Below are 12,998 nucleotides of genomic sequence, written 5' to 3' on the forward strand. Positions count from 1 at the left end.
ACCCAGAGGCCTGTGCTCATGGAAACTACCCTATCCTGAGGCACTAGCCAGTGGATGGTGTGTTGGCAGAGAGTAACTGATTGCAAAGCTTCCTGATCTTCCATGAGGTCTCTTGGTCCTGAGCAGGAACCTGAGCCAGGTGAGGTACCTATGGTCAGCGACTTTCATGATGTGTGTTTGTTTAGATGGTGCCAACTGGCTGACTTTTTTCTGCCAGCCGGTGAAGAGCTGGAATGGACTGGTCCTCCGCAAGCCCATAGATATGGAGAAGCGGGAATTGATACAGAGGCAAGAAGCCACCCTGTTGGACCTGCGCAGTTACCTGTTTTCGCGCCAGTGCACCCTGCTCCTCTTCCTGCAGCGGCCGTGGGAGGTGGCTCAGCGGGCCCTGGAGCTGCTGCACAGCTGCGTGCAGGAGCTGAAGCTCTTGGAAGTGAGTTAGCTCCTCTCCCCACTCATTGCCCTTGACTGTCCACACAGGAAACTCTGAACTTTGGCATTCCCCGCAAAGGCTTCATGCTGAGGAAAGGGTCGCCTTTTCTGAATGTCTTTAATTTTTAGTTATTATTTGCTTAGTTACTTTTTACATAGATTAACTGCTCAGAAGTCTCCACTCTCCATTTGGTGAAGTTCACACTGGCAAAGTGAGCCTTTCAGGTTGGTCTCTTCATGTAGCTTTTAAGGTGACTGTGTCTTACACCAGCGGAGCAGCCTTCTCTAATAGAGGTCACTTACCTGAAGGGCACTCAGCTGGGTTTCATATGTGGACTTTGTTTCAGGATACCCTTCCCAGAGAGCTGGTTCTGTGCACGGACATGCGGGTAGCGGTGTGAGTGGCGGCTGCCAGTGTGCAAAACAAGGGAGCGAGCTCCGTCCTGGCAGGACTTGAGCAGAGCCTACGGTGTGCTGAGCAGCTGCCCAGGTGACTGTGGCTTCTGGGCAAGGAACTGCTGTCCCAGGCAGCTCTGCAGGGAAGGAGAGAGGCCCTGCCACTGCCTCCTTGATTTCCTGCCCCATCTCCTCCAGGTGTTCTGAAAGCTGGACGGCACAGAGCCCAGGATAGAGTACCTCCAGCTCTCCAGCAGGGCTGGTAGGGAGGGTGTGAAGTGGCCTACAGAGACCAGTGGCCTGGCGGCCCTTCTGAAGGCTGCCTCCGGCCTTCTGTGTGCCACAGTTCTACCCCAGGGGGTTTGCAGGACGTGCTGCTGGCTGTGGAATTGTGCCCGGGCCACGCTCACTGCCAGGCCACACGCTCCTGCCTCCTGTAACTCTGCTCAGCCTGTGAATTCTGCAGAGCCTCTGGCTGTTGGTGAAGGAGATGGTCAGTTGGACCTGCTCCCTGGAGAGGGCTGTGAAGGTGATGTGGACTCCCTGCCAGCCAGGAGTGTTGGGCTGGCCTTGAGCACGTACTGCCCCTGGGCTCCCCCAGGCCTCCTCTGCTGGTCTTGGGAGTCCCCCAGGGGCCTTCTGACTGCTGTGTACTATTTGAGGTGCTTCTTGTTCACTGTGGGGTTTCCACAGCCTGTTCCTGTTGAGTGAAATTGTCACTCTTGTCTTGACTGTCCCTTCTCTGAGTCATGTTTATGGTACTTGTTGGCACTTTTCTAACAGTATGATGTCCCCTCTAGGAAGGTCAGACCAACCTGCATGCTGGGTCCAGGTGAGGGCATGCCCCCTGTCACCCTGTCCCCTTGTGCCATTTCTTCCTCCCAGTGACTTTTTTCTGGTTCCTGCTCCTCCTCCCCAGCACATGGCTGGGTCCTCCTGGCACCTTCCCTGCTCCACTCACCTGTCCCTGCTGCTGAGGCACCCGTGATCCCCTTGGCAGCCTCTACCTGTTTCTCAGCACTGAGGTGGGCACTGTTCATGGGTGACTCCTTCAGGTCAGGAGTGGCTCTACTCTGTACTGGTCATCTGGCCCCGCTGACTGTCGTTTGAGAATTAGGTTCAGGAAGACAGCTGAGCACGGAGGCTCTGGTGGGCTGTGTGCAGACTGTTGCCTCTGCCTGGAACGGTGTGTGCCTTCCCTTCCTCCGAAAGCATGTTTTTTCTCCTTCTTGAGGTGGAGGTGAAGACCAGCTGTCCTTTGGGTGGTGAGGACTCATTGAGGTGGGGTGTGGGAAGGGCCTGGCGCCCGGTCCTGTGTTGTGTGAGGCCTGAGGTCAGCACCTTCAGCCTCTTCCTGGGGCCTTGGGGAGCCTGCTGGCTGGCGTGTGGGCCTGTCACCAGCTCATGCTCCACCCTTCACGTCTGCGGTAGGGTCTTTCTGTGAGATTATTTGTTTGTGGGGGAAGGGGCTGTTATATCTCAAATAAGTTTGGCAGTTGGCAATTAACTTGAAAGACTTATGCTTAGAATTTCTTTTAAATTTTTATGGATAGATTTAAGGTTCAGAAGACTCAAACGTTTAATTTTTCTACAGTTGCTTCTACTGTGACGAAGAAACCCATTTACAGTTTGGGGTTAGCTTTCTGGTGGGTTGTTTCTTGTGTTCATGTCCATGGTCTGAAAAATGGTGTGGAGCTTTGAGTTCTGACACACAGGACCTGGTGGGGCTGCCCAGACCCTGCAGGCCAGCAGCGGTGGAGACAAGAGACTGGGCCTGGCCAGCAGCGGGCTGGCAGGCATGTGGTTCTGCACGCTTATATCTGTCAGCACATGCGGGTGCGAAGCCTGCGTGCAGCTGTTTGGCCACTGCTCTGTGTTGTTCTGTGTGTTTTCCTGGGGCGGGGCTCTAACCCAGTTCTTTACCTCTGAGCTCCCTCTGTGTCCTTATTGTGAGGTCACTCCAGGGGAAGGTGCTTGGTGTATGTGCTTCTGTGGCTTGTGTCCTGTGTTCCAGAAACTTCCTGCGTGGTCTGCCCATTGATGTAAAGTTGCTCTCAGAGAATAGGAGGCAGTGGAGTAAAGTCAGGCCTCAGCCTGCCTCTGTAGCAGCACTGCAGTGGGCCTCCACCTGGGGGTGCCCACCCTGGGGGTGCCACTTCCTAGCCTTGGGCTGATGACCTGATTGAAAATGCGTAAAATGAAAATTGTGCCTACCTTGTCAGCTCGCAGAGGGCAACCCTAAAGCCTCTTGGTCCCACAGGCGCAGCATGTGCTGTCACAGAGCTTCCTCCCAACTCTGCTTTTTTCCAGCAGTATCTTCGTGCCCTCCATTCACCAAAAGTTGAATAGATTCTCTGTGTGAGTCTGGAAAATAAAGACAATGTGCAGAAGCACGTGTGGTTGGGTGTTCCAGGTTGGGTGCCTCTCTGGTCTGTGTCCTCTGTCGTTGAGCTGCAGTCATGACTCCTGTTGCTGTTTGAACAGCTGTGCTGTCCGGAAGCCTCTAGTTGCAGTGTGTGTCCTGTATGCACATTTGGGAGGACGTTGGTGCAGGTGGACTTGTGAGGCCAGGATACATGTGGCCGTTGGCCTTCAGAAGGGCCTCCTTGTTCTCAGCTATACCAGCAGTGCCTTCGGCAAGATAGCAGTGTGACGTGTGTGTTGAGTTTTACAACAGGAGAACACAAGGAAGGTGTTTTCTGGAAGGCCACTATGTGTCTATCACCATGATGACTCAAGTGATTGCTTGTTTTGAACTGTGTTCCGGCTGTGTCATTTAACCTTTGTCAGTTGGCCAGCTTGGGATCACAGGTCACGCCAGGGAAAGAGGCAAGGGTGCAGCGCAGCTGGCTGGCTTGCGGGGCCTGGCAGAGGCAGGGCAGCCATGCCCTCTGAGGGTTGCAGACCAGACACCTCGCTGGGCCCTTGAGTGGGGGAGGTGGGGTTACTGTGACATGCAGTCATGGGGACCTGAACTGGAAGGGTGGTAGGTAATGAGAGGCTGCCTAAGAGGAATCAAAGTCGATGGTCCCCTGGGAGAGGAAGAGGGAACTGTCAGGATCATTTAGGAAACATGTGCTTGCCTGCCAGACACTGTGGTGCATACAAGGGCCAGGGAGAGGGTACATGAGTGAAGAGGAAACCCTGCTCCGTGCAAGAACCACAGTCAACCCACTCGGATTGCTAGAGCACATTGTGCTGTGCAGTGCTGGTGGTCCCGGCCTGAAGCGGGGGGCAGGCTACACGGTGCCCATGCTGGGTGCTGGGGACGGTTCTGTTAGGAGGGTCTCTGTGAGTGCAGTTTTAGAAGAGTCATTCCTCCAACCAATTGTTGCTGGGCATGTTTTGTGCCAAATGTTTAGGCTCTCTGTTTTCAGCAGAAAACAGAATAGCACCCCGCCTGTGTTCATCAGCTTTTAAATACCCAGCAAGAACAACTTACAGGAGGAAAGATTTATGTTGGCTTGTGGTTTCAGAGATTCTGTCCATGGTTGGCCCGCTCCATTGCTTTGGGCCTGAGGTGAGATAGAACATCATGGTGGAAGGGCACAGGGAGGAAAGCGTCTCAGCTCACAGCATCCAGGAAGAAGAGCTAGAGGAAGGGACCAGGGACCAGATACAGTCCCAAGAGTACACCCCTAGTGACCTGTGTCCTCCAGCCAGCACACCCTACCTGCCCACTGTCCACCACCTCCCATCCTCCACTCAGATCATGAAGCCATCAAATGGGTCGAGGCACCAGCGAGGCCAGAGCCCTCACGATGATCGTGTCACTTCCCCAGATCTCCGCTCCAGACGCTGCTGCACTGGGAACCGAGGCTTCAACTCACCAGCCTTTGGGGATGTTCCAGGACCAAACACCACCTGTAGGCCTTGTGTGTCAGTGAGTGAGAGCTTGCTCCCCAGGTGACCCCTGAAGGAGTGCATTTCAGGCAGAGCAGACAGTGCCCCTGAAGAGCTGTGAGGGTGCTCAGCCTGACCAGCGCGTCAGGGCAAGGTGTGCTTGGAGATGAGCGACAAGGTACTGGGAGGCAGGACGTGGTGGCATTGTATACCACAGCTAGTGGGTGCTGTCCTTAGGCTAAAGCTGTTTGCCACAAGAAATGTTAGGAGCTGTGGGGCCAAGGCAGGAGAAGCAGAGAGGAGATGGAGGCAAGAGGAGTCTAGAAACATCTGCCATGATCCAGGGGGAAGGGTGAGGTTCTGAACTCAGACCAGTGGGCTAGGTTTTAAGTGCGTGGACTTGAGAAGAGTTTATTCAGTGAGTGGCACTGAGCCTGCTGGGCGTCCACATGTAAAGGAGCCCAGGAACGCAGCTGTGGACAGGAGTTACGAGTGGAACTGTGACCAAACATGAAAGAAGAGTGCCGGGAGGAGGCGCGCAGTGCTTGATCTCGCTGCAACGTGAAGAGCATGAGCGCTCACTACCAGGACCAGGTGGGCAGCTCAGCAGCAGTGGGCAGAGCAGCAGTCTATGCCCTGACCATGGTGTGAATGCTGCACCTGTGTGGAAAGGTGTGCGGGGATACCTGCTGCAATGAGGCGGGCATGTGCCCACTACCACCGGGCAGGTACATGAATGTGCTGTAGTGTGACTCGTTGCCTGCAGTGGGGAAAACCCAGACACCCATCATGTGCAAGGGACGACGTCATCCTGATGTTTGTGCAGAGGAACAGGGATGAAAAAACTGCACATGTGAATCCTGCCAGTAGCCGGGACACCAGAGAACGCATGCCCTTCGATTCCTCACCTGCAGAGTTCCACTGTGCACAGAACCACTCTGATGAGCGGTCCTGCTGGGGACTTATGAAGGGCAGGTGACAGGCTTAGAGCTCCCGGGGGCTATTGCTCTAGTCTCCATCCAGGGTGGACATGCTGGGGACCACAGAGAATTTGTATTTGTGCGTTGTATTCTGTAGGCTGTATTCAAAAGAAAGAAAAAAAGAGTGGCTTTTTTTTTATGCTTGGAAAATGTTATAGTGGCTCTTTGCATTACTAATATTTCAGGAATGGGGAGATAAGGAGGGACTTTAACAAAAGTTACAGAATATTTATATCAAGAAATGAATTTTAGAAGAATGTTGTACAAGATGAGTGGCAAAGTGACTAGGAGTCTGTGGATCTGCTCAGCATCCTTCAATGGGGAATAGACAGGACCACCACTGGCTCCTAGATGAAGCCCCAGAATTGTGGTCGGGCCAAGCTTTCGGGCAGAGCAGAGTCCTGTCTGTGTCAGTTCCGGGTGGTGTGGAATTCCAGATGGGATGCAGGCCAAGACAGGTCATGTGGCCTGTGTGCTTGTCAAAGACGCCTTCCTACACCAGCCACCTTGCACGGGAGGGGGCAGATGCTCATTTGGACAGGTTTAAACTGTGTCTGTGGATCATTTTTTTCCCCAGAGTATGTGGGACCTTTTCTGTTCTCAAGTTCCACCATTCTGGATTAAATGAAATTTAAGAAAAGATCAAAATTCTACATGTTGGTAAAGACATAGGAAAATTAGAACTCACATGAGATGATGCACATGTTGTTGGTGTGTGCCACCACTTTGGAAAACTCTCTGGCAGCGTCTCCTAATGCTTCAACATGGGCCTGTCCTTTGACCCAACTGTTCTGTCCCCAGGTCAAGAAAAATGTGTCCAGCCATAAGAGGAGTATAGGGATGAACTCGGAAGCTTGCGTACTGGTGAGAGAACCCAGTGTTGGTTCATTCCCCGGCAGTTCCCCTGGAGCAAAGAAGAGTCGTGCAGATGTGTTCCTGGGCACTGTGGCTTTAATTCTTAGCTAGAGGTCACAAGTGCCTGTAGATGCCCTCTGGCTCTTAGCACTATCCTGTCTGGGGCACTGTTGGAAGAGAGAATGAGCCTCCTGAGTAGGTACTCCTGTGCCGCCCAGCTGGCTCCTCCTCAGTGTACATGCAGCAGGGGCCTGGGGAGGAGGAGCGCCTGAGGCCTCATGGCCATTTGAGTGGATGGAGCACAGGTGCGGGCTTCTCAGTCTGTGAAGGTTCCCCAGGAGGTGGGGAGGCCTTGAAATTAGCATTGCCCAGAGTGGACAAACACTGGAAACCCCCTACTTAGCAGTGGTGAAGTCACAGAACATCTGACATAGGATGAGAAAGAACAAAGCTACGGACAGGGTCTTGAGGATGTGGTGTTGAAGAAGGAGCATGCCTGCTCAAGAGGACAGATTATCTGATTCCATGTGTCTGAAGTTCAAAGACAAGGCAAAAGCCACCTTTTTGAAATAGATAGTAACAGGGGCAAGGAATGAAGAAAACCTTCTAGTCAGATAGAAACTTTTTATTCCTTGGATGGTACTTATATATGTAAAAATTCATTGAGCTCTAGATTTAGAATTTGTGCTCCTTACATACCTCAGTGTATGTACTTTGTGATTTATTTTTTTTAAAGCAGTGAAGGAGTATGACTACAGTTGTATGTTCAATAAATGTGTGTCTCAGTAAAGTTCCCAAAAGTCTTAGGAGATCTCCTGCTGTACAGCCCACTTCCGTCAGGCCTTTGGGTCTTGTTGGGAAGAAACAGAATGCCTGTTCTTTTGAGGTGCTTAGCTGGAGTGGGGTGGCTCTCGCAGCTGCTCTTCTAGCTCAGTAGTGTGAGAGGCCAAGGGCACTGCCAGGAGTCGGAAGCACTATGAGGCATGGCAAACCAGCATGCACATTTCTGCTCTTCCAGTCAAAGCTTAGGTTTAGAATGGTGTGTGATAGGTAAAACAGGAACCGGAGAAGAGCTCCAGGAAGCCAGTGCAGAGCCAGTGGGCGAGTAGCACAAGGACCCGGAGGTGGGCGTTGGGCCCCCAGCAGGACCATCAGGAGGCTCCAGCAGGCTCTAGCTTTCAGTGGGTGAAATGAACCCCGGGTGTTCCCTGTGCCTTGTGTGGGCATGGGCTGCAGCCTCCCACTAGAAAGGCAGCTGCTTCTGTGTTGGTGGCTTTTAAATTTTGTCATTCAAGCTTGCCAAAACAGTGCTTGCTCTTTGCAGAAACATATACCAAGGAAACATCTGTCTGCTCATGGTGCCCTCTCCCACATGGTGTGGCCTATGGGTTGTTTGTGTGTCTGTGCTGTCCGTTGTGTTGCTTTGGTTCTCCACCGCTCTTGCCCTGAACTTGAGTTTGGAGAGCAGTACTGATTGCTCAGGCGCTGGTGCCAAGTGCCACTGTGTGCCTTGGGACCTGCCTGCACCTCGGGTGCACCTTGACCACAGTGTCTCTGCTCCAGCTCTAATACTTTCTTTTCCTCTTTGGATTTGTCTCTGTAGACTCCACACAAAGTACTGTGTAGAGTCCTCTGCAGAAACCTGTCATTCTCCCAGGAGGTCCTTTTGCCCCCAGCGCATGCCCAGTGAAGGTGGCTTGTTCACAGAAGGCCTCAGGAAGTCAGGAATGGGGTGGCAATGTCCCTAAGATGAAGGGGCCCTGACCTGCCCTGGCCTGATGGACGAAGGTCTTGCTGTTTGGGGGTCATGCCCTTGGCATGGCCTGCTGTCTGCTGAGAAAGTCACACACGTTTGTGAACAGAACTTCTGATGGTGCATGTTTTTCTATGCTGCTTTATTTCAAAGGATTTTAATAGTTTATCTCATTTTCAAAACTAGGCAAGTCAGCCTCTATGAGCACCTGTAAGGCACTCTTTGGTTCTTTCCATTTAACTCCAAGTTCTTGTGTTTGTTCTTGAGGACACCTTCTGTGACTGTTTCTTTGGCATGAGATAGCTCTTCATTTGTGTACTGGTGCAGAATCTGGTAGAACTTTCGTTCCTTTTTTGAATATTACCAAGTGGCATATTTCACCAGAAATAAGGTGCCAGCGTAAGATACACCATGAAGTTCGGGTCACCAAGAAAAAAGCCAGCATTGCCAGTTATTGTAAGTGAAGGTTGATGGCAAGACCCAGTCCTGTTTCAGAGAGGCTGGAATTGGGGCCGTGCTCTTAGAATCATCATGTATGGTAGATGCTTTTGCATTTCTGATAATAGAACTTTTTTGGTCTTTTAAATGGAAAGCCTGAGTAAGTACAGATCTAGGGAGAATGGTCTAATGAACTTGTTGGTTTCCGTCACCACCTGCAGCAGCTCCAGTGACAGCCAGTGTCTCTCTGGATGGTTTGCCCTGGATGTTGCATTAGAGTTGCCAGGGAACATTCTAGTGTGTAGCTAAGCAACAGGAGTGCCTTAATACCCACATCCCCACATCCCCACATGCCTTGATCGTGTCCAAAGCATCCTACTGTCATTTCTGGGTGCCATTGCACATCTGCTCAGCATTTGTTTCTGCTGTTGAATGCAGTCTGTCTTAATGACCAGTCAGACTCCTGAAGTCCTCCCTCCAAACTGAGAAATTGCCAGCTCCCATGATTAACACAAATGAGGATAAATGGCTTTTGTGAAGCCTTCTTTTTCTTAATATAGTCTTTAAAAAAATGTCTTTTTTCAGTATTGGGGATTGAATCCAAGGGTGCTCTACCACTGAGCTATCCCCCTAGTCCTTTTTATTTTATATTTTGAGATAAGTCCTCACTAAGTTGCCTAGGCTGGCTTCAAACTTACAGTCCTCCTTCCTCAACTCCTGGAGTTTCTGGAACCATAGCTGTGGCCACCACATCCAGCTTCTTAATAGCTTTTAATTGTATAACTGAAAGTCATATCCCAGTTGAGTCACTCATCAGCATCAGATAACAACCCAGACACATTTGGACAAGAGCAGTCCTTTCTCCCTGAGAGACCCGGGATGGCAATTTTCCCCTCAGCTTTGCAGACTGCAGCCTGTATTTGGGTGGGTGCTGCAGGTCTGGAAATCTGGAACACCCATGTGGCTCAGTGGGTCTGTGCTCTCCCCAGCACCCTCACCTGCCTGCACTTGTGTCCTCACAGGTGTCGGTGCCACCTGGCGCTCTGGACTGCTGGGTGTTTCTGAGCTGTTTGGAGGTGTTGCAGAGGATAGAAGGTTGCTGTGACCGGGCACAGATAGACTCCAACATCGCCCACACAGTGGGACTGTGGAGCTATGCCACAGAAAAGGTACTGTCCCTAGGCATGGAGTGCTCCCGTTGTCCACAAGGTGCTGTGTGGTGGGTGCCCTGAGCTGTCTGGAGAGGTCTTGCTTATTGAGTTTGAAACAGGTGCTCTCAGGTGCTTTTGTGGCCTTATAGTGCCTGGATGGCTCTGGGGTTGGGGCTTCCTACTGCCTGCAGGTTTATCCAGTAGACAGTAAGTGCCGCCTGTCCTTGTGCTGGAGACGGGGCTCCATGTCAGGAAGGAGTGGATGAGAAGGGTGGAGCTCACTGCCTGGTGCAGAAAGGCAAAATGTGGCCTCAGGTGCCTGCAGCTAGCTGGGCTGCTGGGGAGCAGGGGAGCAGCAGACCATGGGAGCTTGGAGAGCACAGGTGGGTGGAGGGTGGAGGCAGAGCCTTGTTGGCTCACAGCCTTGCCGGGGACCGTCTTAGAGAACGTGTGAGTTTGAGATGATCTAGTGATGTGTATTTCTATATCCAGATTTGAATCATTTGGATAGGAAAGCTGGATTTTAATCTTTTATCTTTAAATTCATGACTTTTCTACTGGCTCTTAAGGGAAATTAGTTAAAATTGTGGGTTTATCTCAACAGCTAAAGGCCTTGGGCTACTTATGTGGACTCGTGTCAGAAAAAGGACCTAACTCAGAAGACCTCAATAGGACAGTTGATCTCTTGGCAGGTTTGGGAGCTGAGCGACCTGAAACAGGTACTACTGTTGCTGTAGTATGGTAAGAAACACCTGCTGAACTGAGAGTGCTTCTACTAGTGGAATTCAAAGAAGTGAATAGTATCTGTGGCACTGTTTGGATCTGAGGCCATTGCAGATCATTTGGGAAATGACTTAACCAACGGTGTATTTGTAGTGCATGTTGCTGAGAAGCCTGACCAGAGGTCAGTGAGAGGGATTGCATGAAGGGTTAGACTACTTTATGAGTGTGCCAGCCAGAAAGAGCACAGGGGCTGGAGGGTGGAAGCAGAGGGTTGCTGTCCTCAACAGTGTGGTTCTGGTTGTCCTGGCTGCATTTGTAATATCCCCGAGTCAGACGTAGGTCTGTTGTGTTAGAAGGCAAATGCCAATGAAGATGAGTAAGGACCCTCTTCTCTCTTTATTTAAGCCAACACAGCTCAGAGTCCTTACAAGAAACTCAGAGAAGCCCTGTCCTCGGTGGAAGCTTTTGAAAAGCACTACTTGGTGAGTATCGACTGCTCCCAGTGCCCACGCACAACTCTGCCTGCAGAAGACTTGCCCTTCTGTCTGAACTTTGGAGTTGGGATGTACTTGTGATCCCTTCTCATTGACCCAGTTATTTCTTTGGCATCGTCAGGAGCTGTGGACAAAATGTGGGATGATTGTTCCCCAAGTGTTTATTTGTATCTTGGTGTCCTAATTAGGCATGGATGCATCTTTCAATACTTGGCAATTTTGTTCAATATGGGTTTGCCCCTTCAATAACTTGAAATTTTAAAAGGAACCATTTTTTGGGCAGAGCTTATCATGTTTTATTTTAGAAGATTTGGATTAGACAGACTTCAGAAAGCAGTATGGGTAGCATGTGGTAGATCCACGTGGTTCCTGGGTTGTGGGTAACTCAGGGTCTGAGTGTGTGCCCCAGAATACACTCAGTAGACGGGTGGGAAGACTACAGAAAGGGCACCCTCAGAAATGTTATTAAAGGATCTGCTCTAGGGATTGCCAAAAAAAAGAAAAGGGAGAGAAAGGGCACCCTCAGACAGAAGGACTTTGAAAAGCTACCCCTGTGGTAGATGAATCCATGGGCATTTATTATTGTACTTCATTATGTATATGTGTATACACACATGTGCATTATCAACTGTACAGGTTACATGTTAGAGAAAAACAGCGCAAAAATAGATGCCAAGAAAAAAATGTTAACATTAATAACAATGTTTTTTACTATAGTTTTGGATAAATAAACATAAGATCTGTCTAGCATTAAAATTCAAATATGTAATTGTGCTTTTTTTCTTTTACTCTTCCATAGGATTTGTCCCATGCTACCATTGAAATGTATACGAGCATTGGGAGGATTCGATCTGCCAAATTTGTTGGGAAAGATCTAGCAGAATTTTACATGTAATCGCTCTTGAACTTTTCTTTGAATTTTAAACATTTCACTATATGTATGGAAGAAGATCTGTGTGTGGAGTTAGTGTAAAGTGTACATAAATGTAGAATCTGTTGTTCTTCAGCCACCATCATTTGGTGTTTAATTTTTTCTGAAAATTGAATGGAGAGTGTTTCAGCTTGTTACTTCTTACATCTGTTCTTGGTCTTTGAAGTTCTTTCATTTAATCACACACACAATATTATACTAACTTTAAAGAATTATGCAGGCATGTTTGAGAGTCTTCCTCCCAAGGGAAAGTCACCTCAGTGTTGTTCTGCAGTGTTCCTCTAGGGCCTCACTCACTTATTAGCAGGATGGAGTCCTTGAGGCCTGTGATGTGAACAAGCAGCTGCGTGTGTTGGATGTGTGCTAGAGGGTAGTCCGGGGTGACTGCTAGGTGTGTTCAGATAGCACAGATTTCCATTCCTGCTCCAGCTTCAGTTTGATTGCAAGAAAAGACCCTGAATTTAATCTATTTCTAGTGTGTTTGAGAAAATCAGCCTGTGGCTGGCCTTGAACTTGTGATCCAGGTCTCGCTTCAGCTACCTGAGTAGCTAGAATTACAGGCATGTACCCCCACCTGCCTGGCACTCCTACATGATCTTTAGAAGCAAGTACTGTCTGGCCTCTGGGGCAGGAGGGTTTATAGCCAGAACCTAGAGTGGTGGATGGTCCATCTCCTGTAAGAGAGAATATCTGCAAATATTAAATGGAATTCTTCTGTAAGGGAAAACAAAATCAACCTGTTAAAGAGAAGTCCTGACTGGCAGTGCAGTTTCTGTTTCAAAGCATTGAAAAGAGATATAAATTGTAAGGGAAAAGACATAAAAGACATGTATGCATGTTTTCTCAAGAAAAGATGTGCTGGAAATGAGGTCTTAAAGTCTGTGCTTACAGTAAGTTCAGCAGTTGAAGTAAGAGAGACGAGTGTGTGAACTGATGTGAGTGGCTGGGAAGGGGTTCACAGGCGGGCGATCCGAGGGCACCACCTGGTTTCTAGAGCATCGG

The 12,998-nt window shown here is 49.9% G+C and overlaps 1 protein-coding gene across 3 annotated transcripts in view; it reads left to right on the forward strand.

The window, feature by feature from the left end:
* Positions 1-12,998, forward strand: part of Trappc10 (trafficking protein particle complex subunit 10) — a 76,095-nt gene that overhangs the window by 36,911 nt on the left and 26,186 nt on the right. For all 3 annotated transcript variants that reach the window (XM_047563208.1, XM_047563207.1, XM_047563209.1), the window contains 5 exons: positions 186-433; positions 9,720-9,866; positions 10,453-10,567; positions 10,977-11,053; positions 11,865-11,956. In XM_047563208.1, coding sequence (XP_047419164.1) covers positions 186-433; positions 9,720-9,866; positions 10,453-10,567; positions 10,977-11,053; positions 11,865-11,956 — 679 coding nt within the window. The remainder of the gene's footprint in view (positions 1-185; positions 434-9,719; positions 9,867-10,452; positions 10,568-10,976; positions 11,054-11,864; positions 11,957-12,998) is intronic.

Source organism: Sciurus carolinensis, chromosome 9 (assembly GCF_902686445.1).
Source record: "Sciurus carolinensis chromosome 9, mSciCar1.2, whole genome shotgun sequence".
In the NCBI taxonomy this organism is placed as follows: Eukaryota; Metazoa; Chordata; class Mammalia; order Rodentia; family Sciuridae; genus Sciurus; species Sciurus carolinensis.